Here is a 22,365-nt window from a genome sequence, read left to right as displayed (position 1 = left end):
AACTTAAAGTAAAGTTACACATCAACTTTCGTTTCAATATCAGTCTATTGTTTTGTCAAAGTTACATCTGTTAAAAGTTCTGCTTCGTTTGATTGTAGCGAGTTTCAAGAAATCTTTGACTTTGAGAATATATTTTAAGCAAATATGGTTAAGTTGAGAGTCTTCTATCTTTCCTAGAACCATGTGTTTTTCATCATTTCTGCAAAATCAACTCAACCTATATTGCTATTTAGTAAAAAATATTTTAGCAAATAGCAGAACCTTATTTCGTAGAACTATGTATTTTAATTCCGCATATCAACTCTTCCTACATTATATCAGCTTAGCCTTTCTTCCAAGCTATGTTGGAGCCGGCTTCCAGTCTAACCGGATGCAGCTGAATATCAGTGTTTTACATGGAGCGACTGCCTACCTGACCTCCATAACCCAGTTACCTGGGATATAACACGATACCCTTCGGTAAGGCTGGTTGTCAGACGTTCAAGCTTCTGACTACTATTAACGACTGTCAAAGATCTTCGAAAATGACAGCCGGGACTCACAATTTAACGAGCCTTCCGAAACACGGAGGAACTCGATATGTATAAGATGGTCACCCATCCACAGATCAACCACGGCAAGCATGGCTTAACCTCAGAGATCGATTCGTGCAGCTATTATTAAGTAAGCCACAAGTTATTTTTGTATTCATAACTATTAAATCAATAATTTTATTTTTAAATTTTCTGACTACCAGCGAGGGAAAATAGCAAAATAGTATGTTCGTAAATACTTTTCATACACGAAAATCACTACATAAAACAGCGGCATGTTTCAATTTACCGGCATTTTTGTACGCCACAATGAACCGACAACATTCTCCAAATTGTATGGCACAACGAACTCTATAGAGACTACTTTCGATCGAAATATTTTCTGTGTAAAGTTATTAAGCTACGGAAATTGTTGTGAAGAAAAATAGAGGTTGAATTTTGTATCTCAGTATACAAAAATACCTGCATAGTTATGACGGGACATTATGTAGATAAAATTTAAAATTTCAACAATACATATTGTGTAATAATTCATCCCATTACAGTTTAGGCATTGTTTTGCATTTGGCTTTAATTAGATTTTTTTGTAATATTCTGTAAATTTTTTAGATTTTTTTGTAAGACTACATAAGACATTGCTATAAAAACAGTAAAATTTTTTTAGTATTCACGATTAAGCGTGCCATGCTTTCGAATTAGAATACACATTTTAGCATTCTGTAATAATTAAAAACTTACTCATAAAACGCTATAGTGCAAAATACAATGCATTAAAAAAGCAATATTTTTTGTACACATTCTACTCCACTCCCTTCCCAAGCCCGGTCACCACTGTCGAGGCACGCTAATTGTCGTCCAAGCCACTGTACACAAGCCATTATATCCTATATACTATAACTATATACATTACTATGTACTACACTTTATAGTTCCGAACATCAATCAATTACTTGTTATAAACTTTTCCTGTTCACTCTTAATTGAACGGTTGTACTTATCAAGGCTTTCATGGATGAAGGAGTGTGGTAAAGAAAATTTTATAGTATTTTTCTGGGTGATTTATGCAAGTATATAGGTGTAAGAATAAACAAACCTTTAGTATTTTGATTCTGAGAATATTTAACAATCTTATTTTAACTACTTAGTGTGTACCAATTTAATGATTTTTTTTATTTGGCCCTAATTGGTGTTCTACTTTTGTGATATTTTTTTTTAAACAGGTTTAATGTATTTTATGTTATGTATTATCCATGTATATTATGTATTATTATGTTTGTAGTAGTGTCAAATTATGTTAAAGCTTGATAAAATTTGTACCACGTTGTGACGTCATTCGCAATAATTAACCTTAACCGTAACCATCTTACGTGCTTGCGTAAAAACATTGAGTTAATTTTTTTTACTCAACAAATCTAATAGAGCCCGGCAGTTGGACGTCAACAACAAGTTTAAACTTTTTGACGTCTTAATTTCCTCCATTAGGTATTTAACCAACTTACAGTCGAATATAATAAACGTAGAGCTAAACTCGGCCTCCAGAGACAAAGCCACGCAATCAGATTAGCTGACCGCATCCGATAGCAGGCCGATAATCTGATTATACAGACAAACCGAGGCGTTGCCAATTGCAATCACTGATTGGCAGCGGGAAATCTTTGGATGTAATCTAATTGCTGTTATGTAATTTACTATTTATGCCATTTTGTGCTTGGTTGCTGTTCCCTAGGGTTACAGGTTACAACAGTGCTTCAGGTGGGGTATACACTACTACCGGGAGGTCGTGGTTTCGATTCCCATACGAGACAATTATTTGTGCGATCCACAAATAATTGTTTTGGGTCTGATTGTACTTTGTGTCCGTTCTTTGTACGTTTGTAAAATTTCTCGCGGCGCAAGAACAATTCTTCGTGTGGGAGTTGTCTTTTAAAAAAGATTTAAAAGAAGGGCTTTTAGCGACAAATCTGATGTTAGCAAAGTAGTTTAAAGCAACAGTTTAGCCGTAAAAGCCTAACAACATAGATATACGTGGATGATGTAAAGGACATGTTTTTAAACCTTTCCAAGCGGAATATATCGTCTAGTCTTATATAGGAAACTATCCAATGACGTTCTTCCCAACCTGGGAAAGAAAGTCCTCGTAATCCACAGTTCCACAACAGTTTGTACCAAGAAGTATCAATTAACAAAACAAATAAATCAATGCTAATCCTCGCTGTGGCACTAAAGCGCTTTAATTGGAGATCCTCCTGAACCTTTGTTTACTGTATTTACTGGCACTTTACCACTGTAAAGTGTATTTACAATGGGTTTTCAACTATTGTGGTTATAGTTATTGTAGAGACACAGGTTTGTTCATAAGTTGGAAAAACGAGTGGCAATAAAAAAAATATCCACTTGCAGTTTGGAAAATGAGTATAGATTGCCGATTTTTGGACAGAAAAATGGAAAACTTAACACTAAAATGACTGATTTGTCATGAATTATGCTGTATAAATATGTCTTATCTAGTGGTTACTTTGTTCCAATCAAAAAAGAAATGCATTATTTGGAATATAAACTTTATTTTTTTCAAATACGCAATTTTTTTTATCACACTCAAAAAAATTAAACAATGCTATATCTTTACACATATAATAAAATTTTAAGACTTTATTAATATGCACATATCACCGGTCTCGTAAAACATGTTTACCAGTACCTCGATTCTCTACCACTATCGAGTACCGACAACCGGCTAGCTATCGAATTTTGACATTTAGAATGTACTGCCAAAATGTTTCCTACAATGCCCGTCAGAGGCGCTGATCAGATTTTCATACAAAATTTCTCGATGACAGGTCGGTTGTCGGTAGTCGATAGTAATAGAGAATTGAGTTACAGCTGTCAGTACTTAAATTAGCTATTTTATTTTTATTTATTACTAAGAAAACCGCCACGAAACCTCAACTATAACTAACACTGAACATTTGAACCGATAGTAAACCTACATTGTTTACTTTCAAGACTTGTTTGCTCTGTGTTCGGACGTGGTAGATTTATCGAACCTCCTCTATGTTTATGTTCGCCTGGTACACTCTCCAAGGTGTTGGGGAAAACAAACTTGTGTGGACAAGAAAATAATGTATAGACAGACATTTATTCGATAGCATCGGAAGTAAAATTGGCTATATGATAGAAAAAAAAATCGAAATTGGTTTAACCTTTTTCTTTTTAATTTGCTTATTTATGCTCGTATTTTCTCGAAGGCGGAGACGTGGGCAGCAATGAAAATCATGGTCAATTTATTCATACATCTTTATCACAAAACTAATATTATTTTTCTACGAGCTAAATAAATTGTTAATTTTGGTTTTGATATTTGATGAATGATGAAAATAGTTAAATTGTCGTTAAGGTTATGTGGGACTCTCCCGCCAGAAGGGCGGGCATACACCACTAAACCGCCATGTGACGTCATACAGGAACCTAGCTAAGTCTAGTTATATTCAAAATGTGCGTCTTTATCTGATCGCTTTTTTAATTCCCCATAAAGAGAGACCTGTCAAACTTTTAAGCTATTTCTTGCTATGCATTCCATATTGTGTCAGTGAGGTGGGTTTTCCTTAACTTTCTTCAGTCACACACCATTCTCTGTATCTTTGACTCTTTTAAACTCGAAAACCATTTTTCATAACTTAATGAATCTTCATAACCCTATACATTTAGATCGAGTACGAGTAGCGTGACCATTGTACTGCATTTCTAATCTATTCTCCTCACCATTCCTTCCACCCTACTAGGCGTTAAAAGAAACTATTTTAAAATCTCCCCACTTTTTCTTTTGTGGACAGATTAGGAGCACAAAGAGATCGGATCTCTTCACTGTTTATGCTAGCCTGGTACTCTGGGAGGTGTTAGATAATCCCTGTGTGGACACTGGCCTTGTTTCTTTTATGCACTTTATCTAATACTTTGTAAACTTTGTTTGTTTGTTCATGGTTTTCTTTGGAAATGGGGATTGTAGGAAGTGCTTTATTTTTGCGGCAGAAGAAAGGTAAAATTGACAAATATAAGTAGGAATTTCTTATTGCGGCTTCTATTGAATGAATTAATGGCGAAAAGAGTCTTAATTTTATCACACGAGATTGTTTTTTTGATTCATGAGATATAAACCCATTAGGGTTTGATAATTTAGCTCTGCGATATACTTTTCATACATATGTTTAAAAATTGAGACGACTATGACTATAAAAAACTACTTTCAGATTAGTAAGATTAGAATAGTTAAAAATATAACATATTTTTATTTTAAATAAGAATTCTGCGGAATATTTAAACGCTAAAAATATAGGCAAAGTGGCCTGTAACCAATTAAATCAAACATCCCAAATAACAAGAAAGTAATAAAAACGCCCACTCATATTTTAATAAAAGGCTATATAATGCTCAAACGAAACCTTTAGCCGATCTGGGTCATAACTTTAACGAATAAAAAACATTTTGGAAATAAAAACAATAATTACTGTGTTGAGTCGACCGCGATTCGACAACTGTCCCAATTTGCTGTCCGTTGTACGGCTAATTGGGACAATGATTGGGAAAACCAATGGCTGGAAATATTTCGATATGAAAAATATCCATTAACTAACGTAAAAGAGAAACCACGTTTTTCAAAAGCTAAAAACAAATTAGATCTATTGGTAACTTTAACTGTAAGGTTTCAATTTAAATTGCGTCTGAGGTAAAGTTTATTTTTATATTCTAAATTATGTTCTTTTATTTTTAACGGTTCAAAATTAAATTGTTTGGCTATATGAAACCTAAATGTTTGAATTACGTATTAATGTAGGATGGATTACTAATCGATAGACTAGTACATCTTGCAATGGTATATGTAATTTTCTTTAATTTACGTTATTTATTAAAGATATTAATAAGTTGTCAGTGCTTTGAACCATATTTGGCCCCCAACATTCAACCATGACACTAGTAAATGACGTAACAATTTAATATTTATAAACTTATATTACTGATCTACTAATCATTTCACACAGAACATCTGCACTGAGTAGTATTCAAACACACCATTTTAAAAGAATACAAACAAAATGCTAAATTTGTAACCTTTCAATATTCGTATCAACGAGCCTCTCAAAGAATACTACCAAACAAGCGTGTATGTAACCTATCAGTCGTTCCCCAGTTACAATTAACTGAAGACCTCCAACAACACTTAGACTTTGACATGCAATTCGAAGCCTTCCAATCTGTGACACGGCGTGACGTCACAGCGCGTCGCTTCAGTCGTGTGATCGTTCTACTAGAACAATTAGGTACTCTGTAAATTGATATATACTAGCGAAATAATGTAAAGGTAAATTGATATATTCTGTGGATTGTTGATGTATGAAACTATTGTTATCTACGTGTTAAGTGTTTGATATTGTTAATTAATGAACAAAGCTTTAGTGTAAGGCTTTGCTGAAATTGTTTGATTGTAGGTATTCTTGATGGATGATGAGATAAGTAAGTAATCAACAATTGATAGTGTAATATAATTACCCCTATGCTGATTACATGCTGATTCCTTATAAAATAATTTTTTTTACCACTAATGACGCAGTTTTATACCTAACTATATGTTGTTTACTTTAAAAATATGGTATGAAAATCTGATCAGCGTCTCTAGTGGACGCGCTAGAAACTATTTTTGCAGGACACTTGACACTTGATACTCGATGGTACCAACTATAAAGAATATCGCTACAGTAGTTTTCGCTACATACATCTATGCATACAATCTTTTGGCGAAGCAGGATACTATTTGTTTTATGTCGTATGGTTAGCGGTCAACCTAGTGTCAAAGTTGTTCAAGCCGCCCGAGAGGCCTTCGACATGGCTTAACGACTGTTATCTTAGTAGACAGCCGGGGCTGTCTTTTTACATGCCCTCCGAAGCACGGAGACGCCCAGCTTAAATACCACTATACGGTCATCTATGGAATGACCGCGCCAAGGGTTTAAGCAACCCACAGATAGTTTACCAACCGGCGAGCACAACTGGCTATGGGCGTCTCAGAAGTATACTATAAATAAACTAGCGGACCCGACAGACGTTTACACGTCTTTAATTTGTAAAAAATAATTAAAAAAACATTGTCCAGCGGACAAAATTGTGAATCTAAACCATTCTCAGATCCCCTTTAACACACACAAAATTTTTTATCAAAATCGGTCCCGTCGTTTAAGAGAAGTTCAGTGACATACACACTTACAGAAGAATTATATCTATACTAATATAATAAAGCTGAAGAGTTTGTTTGTTCGTTTGATTGTTTGTTTGTTTGTTTGAACGCGCTAATCTCAGGAACTACTGGTCCGATTTGAAAAATTCTTTCAGTGTTAGATATCCCATTTATCGAGGAAGGCTATAGGCTATATATCATCACGCTACGACTAATAGGAGCAGAGCAGCAGTAAAAAATGTTACAAAAACGGGGAAAATTTAGACCCATTCTCTTTTATGTGACGCAAGCGAAGTTGCGCGGGTCAGCTAGTATACATATAAAGATTAAACAAAATATCTTCGCTAACGGTAGCTAGTTGAGATAGGTAGGTGGTGTTGACGTAATGAACGGTACACAAGTGCGCCGTGATAGCTCAGCCGATCATTGAGAGATGAACAAACATGGCCCCGCGCTTGAGTGACCGGGAGTGGGACAAGACACAAGAATATAGCGAGGAAATATAAAATTGTAGTTAGTTTTATTTGTTAATATATAACAGTGTGTACTTGACAAAATATATTTATAAATATGAGACGTGCTGATTTTTAAATATTTTCTGAACTCAAAATGCAGCCTATTTTTAACAATAAGTAATTGAATTCCTAGTGAGTTAGATTGCCTTTTTTCGGTTTAGATACAGGTAAAAACTTTGTGTCCACGAATTGAAGTTTTGCGTTCTACTTTCTATGTTTCTTAATCTTTATATATATAATTGTTATGTAAGTGTATATGTCACTGAACTTCTCTTAAGCGACTGGACCGATTTTAATGAAATTTTTTGTGTGTGTTCAAGGGGATCTGAGAATGGTTTAGATTCACAATTTTGTCCGCTGGACAATGTTTTTTTAATTAATTTTTAATTTATTAGACAGGACAACGTCTGTCGGGTCCGCTATATTTAAATAAAGTTTAACCTCTTAAATATAATGTGCTTAATTATGTCCATCCTTAAATATAATTTCACTAGTAAATAATGTACTCAAGCAAAGGTAGCGTTTAAAAAGCTAATTAACACGTGTAAAATTAAAAGATTTTTATCTAGGTCATCAGCCCCGCTTCTCTTGTACCTTAGACCACACACCCACCTAACAATGATGATATAAAGTACCTACTAATTGTCAGTTACAGCTCCTTATATCAAGCCGTTATACTTACAATAAAGCCTAATGTGATTGGTTACAGCCAATTTTGTGAACGACTAGTGTTGCGCCTCACCCCGGGATCCCGGAGTAAATAATCCGGGATAAGTGTCCGTAAATACTTGATTGTTTGGACTTTTATGGAAGGTTTGGATTTATAGTGCACGTGACGTAATCAATATAAATTGCATTATTTATGTGAGGACCATACGAAGGGAATCTCGTAAATTGAATGATAGTAAAATTGTTTCAATTTTGTACGTGCGTGGTTATAATTTAATTATCTGCAAAAGACGAATTCAGGCCAATGATGATGATGATTTATAATTCGTTATTGATTGTTAAGTAACTAAAGAATAAAAGTAATGAAAAAATATTAAGAATATTTAAGACAATTTTTTCGTATGCTGATTTCTAATGTTTAATTCACTAGCGCGGGATCTAAATTTATGCTTTGATATAAAACAAGTATGCCTTTAACAACATCGTTTATCTAGTGATTTTTCAGCTGAATAAGTTTAAAGATTCCAGAACAAACCAAAGAACATTTAAAGTCTCCAGAATATATGTTTTTAGCCTGGTTAATTAGGTTTAAAAAAACTCATAAAAATAAAGAAAGATGATATAAGAATAAGATATTTACAGCCTGAAAAAAGAACTTCAGCTACTATAAAATGCCTTTAAATATATCTTCGCTAAATTCAAAAGGTTTCAAACCGAATGTTGAAACGGAACCAAGCAGCGATGCTTATCATTCCGGTATTCAAATCAAACCATAATATTCAAAGTTATTTTAAGTTCAAATTATGCATTCATACGACTGAATACATACATATCATTATGGTTTTCTAGAACAACTTCAATTACAATTGTCGATGTTATAAATTGAGGTTTCGGAAAAAATATTTGGAAAGCATTGACTGTGTGAAAAATTTGAAGTTTCTAAGATATTTTTGTACTAAACAAACTGAGCAAATTACCTATTTTGTGAGGGATTTGAATAAAAGATGGGTAAAACTTTAAAATTGTTCACTACATCATTCATCACATTCATTCACATCATCATCATTTTAAATTTAAATGTTTTTGATAAAATCGTGGTGTAGTAATAATATATTCAAAGTATATTACTTATGATTATATTACATGTAGATAGTAAGATTAATAAGTAGCGCATCTTTTTTACTGCTGCCATAGTAGCAGCCGAGTTAAGAGTCATTCGGTTCGAAATGAAATCATAAACAAAATCCGAATTGAAACTTTCACATATTTCATATCTCCATATTTCAAGCTAATAGTCAAATAAATAAAAATAACAGGAAATTTTCCTTTTTATCCCAAAAACATCGCAATAGATTTTCATTCAATATCCGTGCGAAAATCTAGCACCTTTTCCCGTATATTTTTCTCCGGGATCCCGGGCTTTACCCGGAAGTGGGACAACACTAGGGACGACTCTACGGGGGCCTATTAGCGCTCTATTTGTAGAGAATATAGCTGGCTCTATCTAAATGATAGAGATTTAATGATACTGTGTAGAGCTGGAGAGTTCGAGGTTAATATTATCGTTAACTTGAATAGTGTTTTCATTCGTTTCCGATTCGTATCGGTTTGCAATAAAACGGATTATCTCTGTTTAATAACAGAACTGTAATCAGTAGAGCCGTAGTGTGTATTGTAAAGACCACTGCACGAATAGTATAATACGTGTGGATAAAACACACTCAAACCTAGTGTTTTTTTAAATATAATTGCTTATATATCACGGGAATTTTAAAAACATTCAGACAACGGACACAAAGTACAATTAGACACGAAACAATTTTTTTTTCGAGCGGGAATGGAAACTACGATCTCCTAAAGTACTGGTAGTGGCGTAACGACCACCTTAACCACTGTACTTGATGGCTTATTATAAATTTTATAACACTCTCAGACAAACATTAAGATAAATAATATACGTAGAATTTTAGTCGCATGTTGTTGCTATCAAAATGTAGTATACTAAGTAAACGCAAGCCTAAAACAACAAACTATAAACACTCAATCACTTGAATCCATTTTCTATACAATAATAAAATTATAGTGGTAGTCACTATACTTTTATTCGTTTAGGTCTAAAAATACATTTTCAAAATGTAAATTTCCAATAAGTATCTCTAGCCTCTGAGTGATATTTTACACTAGCTGACCCGCGCAACTTCGCTTGCGTCACATAAGAGAATGGGTCAAAATTTACCCCGTTTTTGTAACATTTTTTACTGGTACTCTGCTCCTATTGGTCGTAGCGTGATGATATATAGCCTATAACCTTCCTCGATAAATGGGCTATCTAACACTGAAAGAATTTTTCAAATCGGATCCGTAGTTCCTGAGATTAGCGCGTTCAAACAAACAAACAAACAAACTCTTCAGCTTTATAATATTAGTATAGATATAGATAAAAATCACTTAACGGCACTATAAACTTCAAAAGAACTTAAGAATTTGCACATTTTACATGTATATTTTTTTTAAGAATTGTGTTTACTTATCTACCTCAGGTGCATTGAAGTAAGCTTTCTAAGGAGCCATCATAAATGGCCAGACAAATACCATTTTATATGATTTTTTCAATCTTTCTCTTCCATTATCTAGCAATATAAAGTTAGTGTTTGAGGTGTATAAACTCATTAGGTGCCTTTCTTTAGGATATATTATGGTACATCAAGCATATGTGTACGCCTTATAATATACTTGATATTTTTTTAGAATTAACTTGATATTTGAGCTTGCTGTTGCTATTCATTCTTGTTGTTATTTGCTTTTGCATTCTGCTAGTAAAATAGCCTCTCACGGTTTCGCATGAGTAGATTCTTTTGAAAAAACATCTCTCTGCCTGAACGAGTGCATTAAAAATCGATCTAGCAATTATCGACTTTTCGCGTCGATGTCAATCGATTTACGAAATTTCTTTTGTTTACCTTCAACAACACTCCTTACTGAAATATCACGATCATCCATTTATATTTTTTACATGAAAAGACACCGACCTCGTACAATATAAACTAATGATAATGTCCCCAATAAAAGTCTTTCGATGCTTTTGAACGTACAAACAATGTCAAATCTTGTCGTTTTTAATTCTACTATAAAATATGAAAGAAAAGTAATAAAAAATAGTGCTCTTTTGTAGCAGAAAAATAGCACTTTATATTTTCGCAATAAAAGCCAAGTAGCTATCATAAAAATGCTAGTCGTAGCACTTCTGACTAGTACAAGTCATTTAAAAACGAATAAAGCAAACTTAATAGGTTCTACAGAGCTACGAAGCTACGAAGCTACAGAGCTACGAAGCTACGAATTTTCGTAGCAAGTACTACGAGGTCGTAGCAAATGTTAATGACCTGTTGTTTACAAATCATAGTTGATTAAACTAAGTTGTCTTGTAAACAAAGTTATTAAAAGCGTTTTGATTGAAATCATAAAGTGGGGAGCCAAGGTCATAGACGGTTGTCTTTGAGCAGTAAGGCGTAGTTTATGACTTAGATATTTTGTTGCGAAGCGATGAGAGGAAAAAATTGACGATTTTTTATATAGCTCTGTTAAATAAAGGGTAGGCTGTGCGACTGATAATTTCAGTATTCTAGCTTCCATAGTCGTCTGGGAAAAGTATTTTTCAGTACAAATATCATATTATCATGACACAAACAATGGATTAAGGATCATTAATAATCGTAGTTGTATGTTAAAATTGTGTTTTACGGAAAAAAATATGTCAATTAATGCATTTTTTCCGTCATCCTCTACATCGTAAGAATTAATTAAAATAACATCGTCATATCCTTACGTCAAATGTAAACAATTACAAAATTTAATTCGTTACAAGTGAAGTTCTATTTTATCCTTTTATTATATTGACCTCACTTACCCCCGGTTTCTAGTACATTTATAACGGTGGTTTATCTATTCAATAGCGTTTTTCTATATGAGTTTTGACACTATTGAACAGATTTTCTACCGCTACATGTACCTCAGAAACCGGGAGTTACTCCTTCAAAAATACGTAATTACTATCTATATATCTCAAACATGTAGCTACTCTAACGGTCTCAGGCCATATATTTCCCTCACAAAAACACCTTCCGTCTAACTGATTGGCGTTGGCATGTTGATTGATTTACAGCGCAATATAACACGTCGTGAGGTCAGTTGCGTTACAAGTGGTTCGCTATTAAAACGTCAATGTTGAGGGCTTGTCAAGTCTTTAGTTAGGGCGGGGTCATGTTGGACCAGTATGGAGCATAAACTGTTTTTGCTGTAGCTCGATTCTCTACTACTATCGAGTACCGACAACTGTCATCGAGAAATTTTGTATGAAAACCTGATCAGCGCCTCTGACGGGTGCCGTAGGAACTATTCTGGCAGCATATTCTATGTGTTAAACTTTCGATACTTAACAGTACCGACTGTACATAAATGCGCTACTGTAAGTATGTCTAAAGAAAAATAATGTCCCGTAAGACTTTTTTCAAATCGATATCCCTACTAGGGTTTGTTATTCGTTACTTGTGACGTGAAGCGTTGATATCGTTACGTTATATTATGCGTTGCATTCTGAATAACGACAAATGCAGCGAAGAAATTTTTGAAAAAAAAATCCTTATCATAATGTTCTTTGCATACTTTAAAATCCATAGATTTTCTAGATTGAATTAAGATGAACCATGAAAGTATGACAGACAGAAAGACAGTGTTATTTTCTCTTTGAATTTTTACCACAATATAATAAACATGCATAGGCAAATGAATATGAGTCCCAAACATTCACTATTAATAAAACCGCAACAATTTCTTACACATGTTACTTGCTATTAAAGTAACTCGATACAACATATTTCAACACAAAAAACTGGCTTTTAACCCAGTAACACAACACGGGCAATCTACACAATCCTTTCGGCGGTACTTTATCAAAATCCTTTAAATCCGAGCATCGTATAACGAGAGTGCGACATAAGCGAGATTTGTGCTAACAATGACAAAAAGGAAAAATTGCCTACACGTATATTTTGTAATAGAACGCGGGCGAAGCCGCGGGCTGTGACGAGTGATTGAAATACAATCGTTTGAGCTTGTTTTGTACGTTTTAGTTTTATTTGTGAAGTATTAAATGTTATATCTGTGGGTTAGAAAATATTTAGCAATTCTGATTTTCCCTCAGGCTAAGCTTAAAGAATTGTGTAAAGAGTGGGTCAGTGAAAGGAGAATGGGCAAAATAGTATGGAGCCTGGGCGATCCGCGGCCAAACTTGATTTTTTGTTTTTTTAATGTAGTTTAGTCCTATAATTACCGTGTAGAAGTTTTATTGCCGCGACGCACTTATATGACGAACAAAATACATTTTTGTTTTTGAGCACTTTTAATAGTATAAAAACATATTTTTGGCTTATATTCGGAGATTAAATAAAAAGTACTATTCATATTATTGCATACAAATATAGACATTATTAATATTCGAACAATCATAACATGTAAATATATAAATATCGTAACAAGTAAACATCTTGCTCTACTATAATATATTCACTGAGACGACTTATCTGTCTTGAATGCTCAGCTTAAAAACAAGGCGTTCATAGCCAGTTGCGCTCACAGGTCGGTAAACGATCTGTTGGTTAAGCAACCGTTGGCGCTGTCATTCTATAGATGGGTGACCGCATTGTGGTATTTGAACTGAGCTTCTCCGTGCTTCCGAGGGCACGTAAAAAGTCGGTCCCGGTTGTTGTCAACTAAGATAACATTCGGGCGGCTTGAACAACTTTGAAACTAGGTGAACCATATGATAGATAGATACGAGTTACGATTATTGTTCATTTTGATGGCATTGCAATCGTTATAAGAAGATGTAACGTTATTACACAACATTAAATGCATTACAGACACGAAATAATTGTATTTGTTCTATGAAATTCCATTATATATACATGTCAATATATTGTTTCCTGAAAGGATTGCAGCGAAACGTTCTTAGTAAAAGTTGTTCCTAGTTATCATTACTTTAATTTGACACTACTTTCATTAACACGTTAACTGCCAAGATAAAAAAATACAAAATTTTATGACGTCATTTTTTTATTTTTCTGAAATGTAACATATTGACATAAATTACGATAATTGATCATGTCGTATTAATTTCCATGATTATTTATGTAAGATTTAGGTAAAAATAAATTTGTCAGGCATATGTGACTGACAAAGCCCAAACGGTATAAAATATACCTATTGCGCCATGTCAGGCAATTTGTCAGGCATTGTCATGAAACAAGTAATAATATTGCGGCCGCGCGTATTTTGCATTTGCGCGGGAAAACTTTTCGTTCACTGCGGGCTGCGATCGGTTGACTGTAAGTACCTAAATAGTTCGCTCCTTGCACGTTGCAACCTGTCGGGGGTCTCTAGCATGCAGTAAATGCATTATTTTAGTCGTTGCTAAATAGTTGTCGAAGTAGGCGCGTAAATTTATTGCTCTCAGATAAAGTTATGTATGTGACGATTACTATTACTAATAATGTCGATTATTGATAATATGGATGATTTTGAACTATCGTTACTTGATCTACAAGTTATTGACGAACTGGAAAAGCAAAATTTGACTCAAAGTAAAAAAAAAATAAAAAAAAATCAAATGTAAAAAAATCTCGTAAATATTGCTCGAGGTGATATAAGATTAATGTAGAAACAGTGGATAGAAATCATGCGAGAAGGAAAACGAAGCAAGTAAATACCTATTGTCCAAATTGTCCCAATGAACCACATTATTGTCTAAAATGTTTCAATGAAGAACATAAAAAAATTTAAAATTTTGTTTTTCTTCTAATACTATTTATTTTATTTTATTTCTAATTCTCTCAGCGGTAACGCCGATAATAATGTTATTATTTCGCCAAATAAAAAGCATTTGCAAAATTTCATAGTGTCGTATTTTATTTTTCCTATTTAATTTTCGTTCCAATCATGAAAATGGTGGGCCAAGCTGCACATAGTTTCTCTGGGGCCTTGTCAGTCAATTACCGTAAAGAAAAATGCGATAAACGTGCCAGACGGCTCCTTGGGTTGATTTGAAATATATGCATCTGCGTCAGTCCCCCGTGTCTGACATGGCCCTAACAGATACTAGGTGCGTCAGGTACCGGTGCCTGACGTGGCAGTTAACGTGTTAATGGCCGCCGACCGCCCAGGAGTGCCCATTCTCCTTTACTAGATTTAAGTAGTGAATACGACTGTTATGCAGAATTCCCTTGTAGTTTTGCAAAGTAATAACATTTAAGTAATTTTCCGTGTTTCAGAGAGCTCGTCATAATATTTTATCAATCCGGTAGGCGATAGCCTAGTTTTCTGTCTAGGAACACAGAAAACAACAAGTTTTGTGAGAAAATCTAATGAGCGCCTCTAGCGGGCGCGGTAGGAACTAATTTTGACGTACATTTTAAATGTCAAACTCTCGATACTAACCGGCAGTCGAAAAACGCGCTGTTGTAGACCCATATGATACGAATGACATTACATAATTAAAATATAATATTATGGTTTTGCGGTATTAATGTTTCAACGGATTGAGTACAGTACAGATTTTAAAGGCTACTTCATAAAATTATTGTTAATTACGTTAATGATGATGCGGTTTTTATTAATAAGTTCTCATAATTGCGTATTAATATAATTTTAATACCTTTTGGCGGTGACGTTCGCTTGTTGGTTTACTTGTCGAATATTATACTTTTTTTATAAAGTTATCAAACATTGCATATTTTTTCAATAAAATGTAAGCAGTAGTCATATTATTATGTAATCAATCTAAATATTATGGTGTGTGTGCGTGTGTTAAGGAGATTTAGTAAGAAAAGGCAACGAGTGAGAAAGCAACGAAAGAGCAGAAGACTGTAGGGAGAAGACATGATTAACTAGTAGATTATAAACAGAAGTAAAAAAGTTTTGAATCCATTAAAAAGCCTAGATTTACTATACTAAGCCACATACCAAAGATTTTTTAAACCATTACCATGGCCAATATTTTCACATTAAAAAATCACACCAGGAATACCAACTTACACTTTTTCCGAAAACGCAAGGTCTCCCAATAGAAACATCACAACACACCTACTTAATACGTGCAAACAGTAAAGTAATCCGACGAAATAATTCTCGTTACTTTTATACCTTCTTCTCAAACATCGTCGGGGCAAATTCGTGTAATTTTTCAACTGGCAACACCGACGAAATACTAGATAGCTGGGTACTATGTGTGTATTGCCACTGACGTCATAGATTAATGGGAAAAATGAAACAGAGGAGTATTCTGCCTATCATACACGTACGGGTCTTAATTTTTTCGTTTTTTTTTTATATTATTGTAATTTCATGTTAAATTTCTTCATATTAGTCACATCTAGCTACACTTTAAGACCAAGAGATATTAAGATAACGTAATAAGATGATCGTAACAGCAAACAATATAATTTGAAATGTAACAGTGAATATTAATGACAAATTATTTTATAATAATTTATGAAAACTTGACAAAAACAAAAATAATTAAAAAAATATTGGTGGTGTTGAAAAACTATTCGATTCAACTCTCGACGGTAGAGCTTAAATTCAAAATTTAAAAGGTACATATTGTTACTTGTTTGTACTATATTCATGTACATTTTGTCAGAATAATGCTTAATTTCAGTGGATTTTTTAACCTAGTTCATAAGACAACTTCAACTTACAGCCCCTAAACCAAACTACTACATACCTGTACGATATAGGTACAAAATAACAAAACCAGCATCACATCTGTACTCTGCACTCTAAGCCAATGTGAGTGATAGCTTATTTATCACGAGTAGTGATGAAATGACTGAGCCACTCACTCATTCGTGAAGATTGAGCCGCGCTCATTCGAGGGTCCCGTACTGTTCACGGTTCGTTCGCTTAATTTACTTTTTATTCCTAGGTATATGGTTTTGGGGCAACACGCACATGTTTATATAGGTATGTAAGTATGTGTATTATAAGTGGTAACGAAAAGATTTTTCTGGGATTTGTATTTGAGGTACATCTTTCAAGGTATGTTTTGAAGGTGATTTTCGAGGAAATAGCTATTGTGTTTGATAGTTTTGGTTAATAATTGTGTCTGTTTGTTTGTGATTTTGTATAATATCAAGCCATATACTCGAAGTAGTAGACAAAAGTGAAATATCGCCATTCACAAAGTTAATCTTATGTGGGACATAAAACAATATGAATTTATAAAATAATAAAAATAAATAATATATTTATATAGAATATTTTGGTTATATTTATTAATGTTTTTAAAAGTCTGCGAATCTGTTTTTACACAACTATAAGAGACACAGTTAATTGCCATAACGTAACTATTTTCCAGCAAAATATTATAACTAGCACAAATAATTGTGTAGGCGAGTTGTATGTGTTTATCAAATATTAATGTTATTATAATAATATACTTTGTTGATAATATTCTCAACTGTAATAATTAATGATAATAATAATATGATGTTAAATATAAAGTTTAACTTTACACTTATAACGAGCTTTCAATGTAAACAGCTGTTGTGAAAATCATACGAGTTGCCTTATATATTGTTTTTTTTTTAATTATTTATTCGACTTGAATACATAAATAATATATTTTGAGGGAAAAAAATAATTTTATATTAAGGCCATCTTTGTCTTTGTATTTGGATCATGTACGGAGAAACTTAAAATAAATAAGGGTCACAATTTATATTTTTCTCATCAGCATCTTGATGTTTGTGAATGATTTCAGCTCCTTTCAATGTTTTCAATATACTGAGTTTTCAAATTCAGCTTATAGTTTCCAAATATATTTTATAGACCATATGCTTTATCACATGCTAGTCACGTAATGTGAAAGTATGAATCTTTAAACTTAAAATTGTATGTCTTTATTATTTCTTAAAACAAAATTCTTGTCCTTAATCGAATGTATGTTGTTTTATATAATAATATATAATTGGTTAAATAAAAAAAACTGCAAAAGTTCCATAATATTCTGCAGTAACAGAACCCTAACCAATCCCATTCGCCCCGACCACGCATATTCACGCACGTGCTACTCCGACATAACGCAATATTTTTACGTCGGAACACTTCAATCCGTCTTCCAGTCCTGCCAGAGACCTGCCTTTATTTATTACTGTGAAAATAACCTACATATTTGTTATAGTCGATAACAAATCATTTAATATCATACGTGTTGAGGTAAACAATTGTTGTTTGTTTTTATAGAAATGTTTTTAAAGTAACTAAATGTGTACCTATATTTGTTTATTTTTGTTGACTCATCAATAATTTGACGCTGATTTATAATATTTGTATTTTTATTATAATTAAGCTTCGTATATAAGCTCACTAAATCAGACAAACAATAAACATAATATATTATTATATATAATATAATGTATGGCATTTGCGGGTCCATCGTGGTGGAGCATGGCACAAGATAGACAGGTTTGGAAGGAAAGAGGGGAGGCCTTTGCCCAGCAGTGGGGCACATAAAGGGCTAACAAAAAAAATTGCAATACTAGTGGTGTTTTTTTATGGTGTTTGAATGTTTACATCTTAAACCTAATCTCAGTATTTTTTTCAAAACAAAATCAAACTAATAGAAAGCCTGTGTCGTTTCATGTTTGAGTGGAAGAGTTGCAGAATAGTTACATACATACAAATAGACTTTCTAATTTTTATGTATGGAGACGTTATTTTTTTATTAGGTTTGTAATGAATATACTTAATTATAATAATACTCACTTTAGGATGATCCCGGACCGGTACTACAACTCGCACGCACACTTTGACAGGCTTGTCCCGTGTAATGTCCAACATCCTGCGCTCTCCACGCCATTCACCTGTAGACAAGAGAAATATAACAATTAGATAATGAATTAGAAGCATAATGTGAGCGGGTAATGAGTACTTAAATCTATTGTATTATTATTGGCGGAAAGTAAAGTTATAATCTGAGTCAACGTAGTTTTAAATTTTAAAATGAGACTTTTTATTTTGAAGAAATAATGGAAATTTACAATACGTGATGCTATTTTGTAGGAACTACCAACTATTATGGAAGGAGCTACATGAAATTAATTGGAACCACAATGGGATGTATACACCTATTTCGTGAAAAATGTCCTCATTTTCCAAGGGTAGCAGTATAGTGCCTAATTTAATATTACCCCATTAATAATTTTGATTAAAATATTCTATTCATCTTTAACTTCAGTATTTACACACGCCTAGATTTATCTCAACTAACTTATACACGAAACACACTAAAACGAAAACCTTCAAAAACACCCTAATAAACATCTCAGACAAATTTTCCACCATATTCCCCAAAAACCTTCGTAACTCAAGCGAGCATATTTTCCTCGAAAGCCTCGTGACACTTGCTTCTCCCGAGGGAACCTTAAACTGCCTCAAAACCTGGCACAAATTTAATCAGAACAAAATAGGACGTATAAAGAATAATATATATTTTAATCGCGGGATTTTGGTCTTTGGGGACGTTGTAAAGTTTGCGGTTGACGTGGAGTTAGGAGTCTCTTGTTTTGGAAGGTTAAAGTGATGAGGTAAGTTTGTATGTCGTGTTGTTTTGTTAGTATGTATTGATATGGTGGAATATTTGATTTGTTTGGAATTTTTGTATCGTGATTCGTTGTTTTAGTCGTCTTGAGTAAGGTGTAGAACATGTTTTCTAATATACATACATTCAAAAAATCACGCCTTCTCCCAAAGGGGTAGCCAGAGAGTAGAGATCGCCACTTTTTTACGATTCCTTTGCTTCATTTACATCCAAAAATATTTTTATACGGGACCGCCGGTTACGAGTACCTGACCTTTTTGCAAGACATTTTGTTTTCTGATATAAATATTAAGAAATAATTCTTGTCAATTAATTGTTATTCTATATTTTTAAATTTGACGGGCACGTTGGCTTTACGTCATAGTAAAGTAGATGTCAGTCTAGGTAAGGGGTTTAATTCTTGAATCCGACAAATTAACATCAGTTTTTAATCATTTTTTTGTTATATTAGCCCGCACTTTAGTTACATGCCCGGTATTTAGAAATAAGCTCGCTACCTTATCATAGTATCAGTAGCATACGAATAAAAGTGGGAGGATTTGATTCAAATATCCAATATTAGACACTAAAAACAATCCTAATAAAAATGTGCATAATCATCTTTTTCACCAATTCGAAGCCTCAATTCATCAATTTTTACGCCCTTCATTTCTAAAAGATTGTTTTGTTCACAATAGCTCGTAAACTTCTTATATATACGGTCATAAACCAAATATAATGAAAATACTTGGTAATGTTACTTCGTAGTTCGGTTTCATATGAACAACTGTTCTATTAGTTTCGTAGTACAGGTATTGTTATATTGAGTGGTAGAACTATAATAACATAAATAAATCAGACTTGGACGATGTATTTGGATCTTTACACACGGGTTCGATTCCCGTCGAGATGTATTTTTGTGCTACATACATGCATACATAACTAACGGGCTGTCCCGGCTTTGCAAGGTTTAAACAGTTATTTTGCAAAAGAAAACTATTATGACATTTACACACAAACTTTTCTCTTGAATTAATCTTTCTATTAAAAAAAACGCATGAAAATTTGTGCTGCAGTTTATTGAGAAAAAATCCAACACAGATTATAAAAGACAAATACTTTGCCTGACTCGGAAATCGATTCCGAGAACTCATGATCACTAGTCGGATGCACTTCCTACCACTCCGCAAAGGCATCCAAAAAAAAAGATAATCGCCTTTTTTTAGTAGATTGCAGTATTCTGAACACATAAATGCTATTTTGTACGGCATTAGCTCAAATGATTCATTAATTATCCTCTCTCTTTTTCATCACCGCAAACCATTAGTCAAAGCGAGATAAAACAACAATTAATCTATTTCCACACACCGCATAGTCCTTTAGCTAAACCAGCCCATCAATATTTAACGATACCCAAATAATCCTATCTGACTTAAATAATTCATTCGCGTTCACACCCATATTTCTATTCTGACAAGGGATTAATGTTGCCACGTGAAAAATAAACGGCCAAAGGTCGAATTGGCGCGCAAAATGACAGGTGTCAAATTCGAATCAAATATGGCGGAACGTTTGAGCTGGGTCGATTGCGAACGAATCGAATTACGAATTCGCTGTGTTGATTTTTGGCGATATAGGCGCGGGAATATACGCTGATAAATTTATTTTGTTAAAAGACGTGACATTTTTGATTTGAAATAAATTAGAATCGTAAGTGCATTAACCTTTCGGAGATATAACTTCATTTGTATGATTAATCAAAAATGCTTTAAATTAGCATTAACATACACGTTCAACATCATGCCTGTTATACTCATGTTTCGCCAATTACAGTGTTTGGTACTGTGTAACAGAGAGCGAACCTATTAGCCTATACTCGACCACTAATAATGAGAATAATCTCTTATAAATAAGAAAATAGTACTCTGCCCGACCCGGAGAACAAACCCGAGACCTCGAGATTAGCGACTGTCTACAATAGTGCCTAATCACAGAGGCACAGCAGGCAGTTATCGACGATTGTAACTATGATCTAATATGATAATTATTGATCATAGTTCCAAAAGGATTTGTAAACCAGCTTAGTTAGGCAGCTAAACGTCAAATTATAAGAAGGATAGCTAATTTAAGTGAAACTAATAATAACCAAGTTACATTCTCACCTGTTACAGTGATTGCAACAATTGCATTAAAATGGACTCCAATAATATGAATAGTATAACTTTTGACAGTTAAATTGGCGGGAAAAATGACAGGTGTCTGTGGTAAATTTGATAAAGCTCTGTGGTCGAAATAGGTCGGTTTGAAGCACTCGAGTTGATTGCAATTATAATTGGACTTAATGGTGATTTGCTAAGATTTTAATATGTTTTAAATATAATGGGTTGGATAGTTTTGCTCGCTTATGAGTATTTAAGCAAAGGTTTTGTTTTAATGCAAAATATGGATGTTTAATGTGTAATGATATTTTTTTTAATGGCATACAGGTAGCCTGTTAACACTACATGCATATTGAATTAAACAACACATAAACCGTGAATTTTTTGCCGTTTCTTTCCACGAGCAACCAGCTTTTCCGAAACAGTAGAAAAGTATTATACTTTGTAGAAAGTTCACAAAATAAAGGATATCTTAAATCCGAGATAAATTAATTTGAATACTTTTTACTGTGGGCAAATGGTACAAAAATAAGAATATAGTATTTCTTGATTGCGGTTTAAAGTTTCATATATGTTCATGTCAATGCAATAATAAATGTTTGATCAATCAATCAAAAATGCTTTTCACACT

At 33.5% G+C, this 22,365-nt stretch overlaps 1 protein-coding gene across 6 annotated transcripts in view; it reads right to left on the bottom strand.

Annotated features, from left to right (window-relative positions):
- LOC142982849 (uncharacterized) overlaps positions 1–22,365 on the bottom strand; it is a 270,864-nt gene that overhangs the window by 30,255 nt on the left and 218,244 nt on the right. For all 6 annotated transcript variants that reach the window (XR_012960028.1, XR_012960027.1, XM_076129547.1 and 3 more), the window contains exon 3: positions 18,762–18,859. Coding sequence is in view for 4 of the 6 variants with exons in the window: in XM_076129547.1 (XP_075985662.1) it covers positions 18,762–18,859 (98 nt within the window). In the remaining 2 variants the exon portion in view is untranslated. The remainder of the gene's footprint in view (positions 1–18,761; positions 18,860–22,365) is intronic.

This window comes from Anticarsia gemmatalis, chromosome 22, assembly GCF_050436995.1.
Source record: "Anticarsia gemmatalis isolate Benzon Research Colony breed Stoneville strain chromosome 22, ilAntGemm2 primary, whole genome shotgun sequence".
NCBI classification, from domain to species: Eukaryota; Metazoa; Arthropoda; class Insecta; order Lepidoptera; family Erebidae; genus Anticarsia; species Anticarsia gemmatalis.
Note: the sequence above shows the minus strand (reverse complement) of the source record. Positions and strands in the feature narration are given on the sequence as shown.